Source organism: Emiliania huxleyi, assembly GCF_000372725.1.
Source record: "Emiliania huxleyi CCMP1516 chromosome Unknown EMIHUscaffold_1502, whole genome shotgun sequence".
Lineage (NCBI taxonomy): Eukaryota > Haptophyta > Isochrysidales > Noelaerhabdaceae > Emiliania > Emiliania huxleyi.
Window position 1 is genome coordinate 5,640 of NW_005201088.1, and position 2,075 is coordinate 7,714.

Here is a 2,075-nt window from a genome sequence, read left to right on the forward strand (position 1 = left end):
TTTACCAACATATTTTGGCCTCCTCATGTGGAATCCTCCACTGCGCCGTTTTTCTCCACATACACTTACACTTCGGTCCAAAGCCAGATCTGGTCCTCCTTTCACTGCCGTTGGTGGTCCTCACGACGTAAAGTAACCCCCTGTTGGCGTTCGCTTGCTGAGGCCGGTGTGGAACGGGTCTGTGTAGGCGATTGTGCCAAAGCCGGTTTTTTCCCAAACCGGATCGCCAGCCCGTGAGTACTCATCCATTTGCTTCTGCACCTTCTTCATCTGCACACGATCAGACTCAACCTGCTCCTGAAGCTGTTTGATCTGCAGCTCGCTCCTTTCGATCCGCTGCTTCAGCGTCAGGTGCTCCTTTGAGAGCGCGATCGCCTTCAGCTTGCCCTCAAGCTCAGGGCTGGGCCGTGCGACCTGTGGCGACGTCGCCCCCCCCATCGACTGGAGCGTTGCGCGCAGCTGCTCATTCTTCTGCAGCTCCTCTGCCACCAGGCCGCTCACCTCGGCCGGGGCCGCGACCATGAGTGTCGGTCCGCGTCGGCCTGTCAGTGAGCGAGTAACCGATGTGCTTACTGAGTACTCGAGAAGCGCGTTTTCTCTTTTGAAAGGACAGGTATGTTGTTGGCAAGTCAAGACACAGAGCTCACACAGAATCACAGCGGGAGGAAAGCGGCGAGTCGCAATTCCAGGGGTCGTTGTGGCGGGCCATCCTGTCCAGAGAGGCATGGATGCCAGCCAATCTGGGGTCTTTCGACCGAGTCTATGAGTGAGCCCTGGCCGCCTCCCGATCTTGGCCGAACAGGGCGACGGAGATGGCGCGGGAGAGTACGGGTGTTCCAGGGGATCATGACACGCACCGACCCTTCACAAGCCGAAAGGCTGTGCCCGGGGACACAGTAATTCGGCACGTGTTGGGCGCCCCATTCCGTTTGGCGGCTAGGTCGGCTCAAGGCCCCGTCCACTTCCCTCCCACTTGGCGCGTGATGATGAGGAGATGCCCCCCAGGCCAGCCAGGGCAGGCGGCAGGGGCGGAGGGCGAGGGCGGAGGGCGGGATGGGCGCCAAGCGGGAGGGAGCGGACGGAGTGGAACGCAAAGAAGGGGGACGATGGATGGCGAAGGCGGAGGGGCGGGAAGGGGGATCTTTCGAAATGCATGTAAAAGAAGGAGAACGGATTCTGGAGGCACTGGAACGGGAGGTCGTCAGTACTGCTACGCATATGTAATCGCCCAGAATGCACAGATCGGCCATGTTATGTAAATACGCGCCCGCGATCCATAGTGCGTCGGCCAGACGTCGCGTATTTCGGTGTCGTGCCCGAGCCAAGTGGCGCCTGAGGGAGCTACAAATGTCTTGCGTATTACGAATCTGTCTTCTGCATCCACCTTCGGCCGATCGGGGTGTGCCTCTCAAGGCGCGCTACGCCCCACGTACTACGCACACGCATTCCGGATTCGAGTGAGAAGTGGTGGCCGACGGGGGTTACGCCTCACGCATTACGCATACGCTTGATGCATTCGCACGCCCAAGGTGTCGGAGAGGGCCTACGCACCACGTACTACGCACACGCATTCCGGATTCGAGTGAGAAGTGGCGGCCGGCGGGGGTTACGCCTCACGCATTACGCATACGCTTGATGCATTCGCACGCCCAAGGTGTCGGAGAGGGCCTACGCACCACGTACTACGCACACGCATTCCGGATTCGAGTGAGAAGTGGCGGCCGACGGGGGTTACGCCTCACGCATTACGCATACGCTTGATGCATTCGCACGCCCAAGGTGTCGGAGAGGGCCTACGCACCACGTACTACGCACACGCATTCCGGATTCGAGTGAGAAGTGGTGGCCGACGGGGGTTACGCCTCACGTATTACGCATACGTTTTACGCATTCGCACGCCCAAGGTGTCGGAGAGGGCCTACGCACCACGTACTACGCACACGCATTCCGGATTCGAGTGAGAAGTGGTGGCTGACGGGGGTTACGCCTCACGTATTACGCATACGTTTTACGCATTCGCACGCCCAAGCTGTCGGAGAGGGCCTACGCACCACGTACTACGCACACGCATTCCG

At 59.8% G+C, this 2,075-nt stretch overlaps 1 protein-coding gene across 1 annotated transcript; it reads right to left on the reverse strand.

The window, feature by feature from the left end:
- Positions 1-120: 120 nt before the first annotated feature.
- Positions 121-522, reverse strand: EMIHUDRAFT_252934 (hypothetical protein; the record flags this gene model as incomplete). Its single annotated transcript, XM_005786467.1, has 1 exon — positions 121-522. One exon carries the CDS (start codon positions 520-522, stop codon positions 121-123), a length of 402 nt encoding a protein of 133 aa, XP_005786524.1.
- Positions 523-2,075: the final 1,553 nt, after the last annotated feature.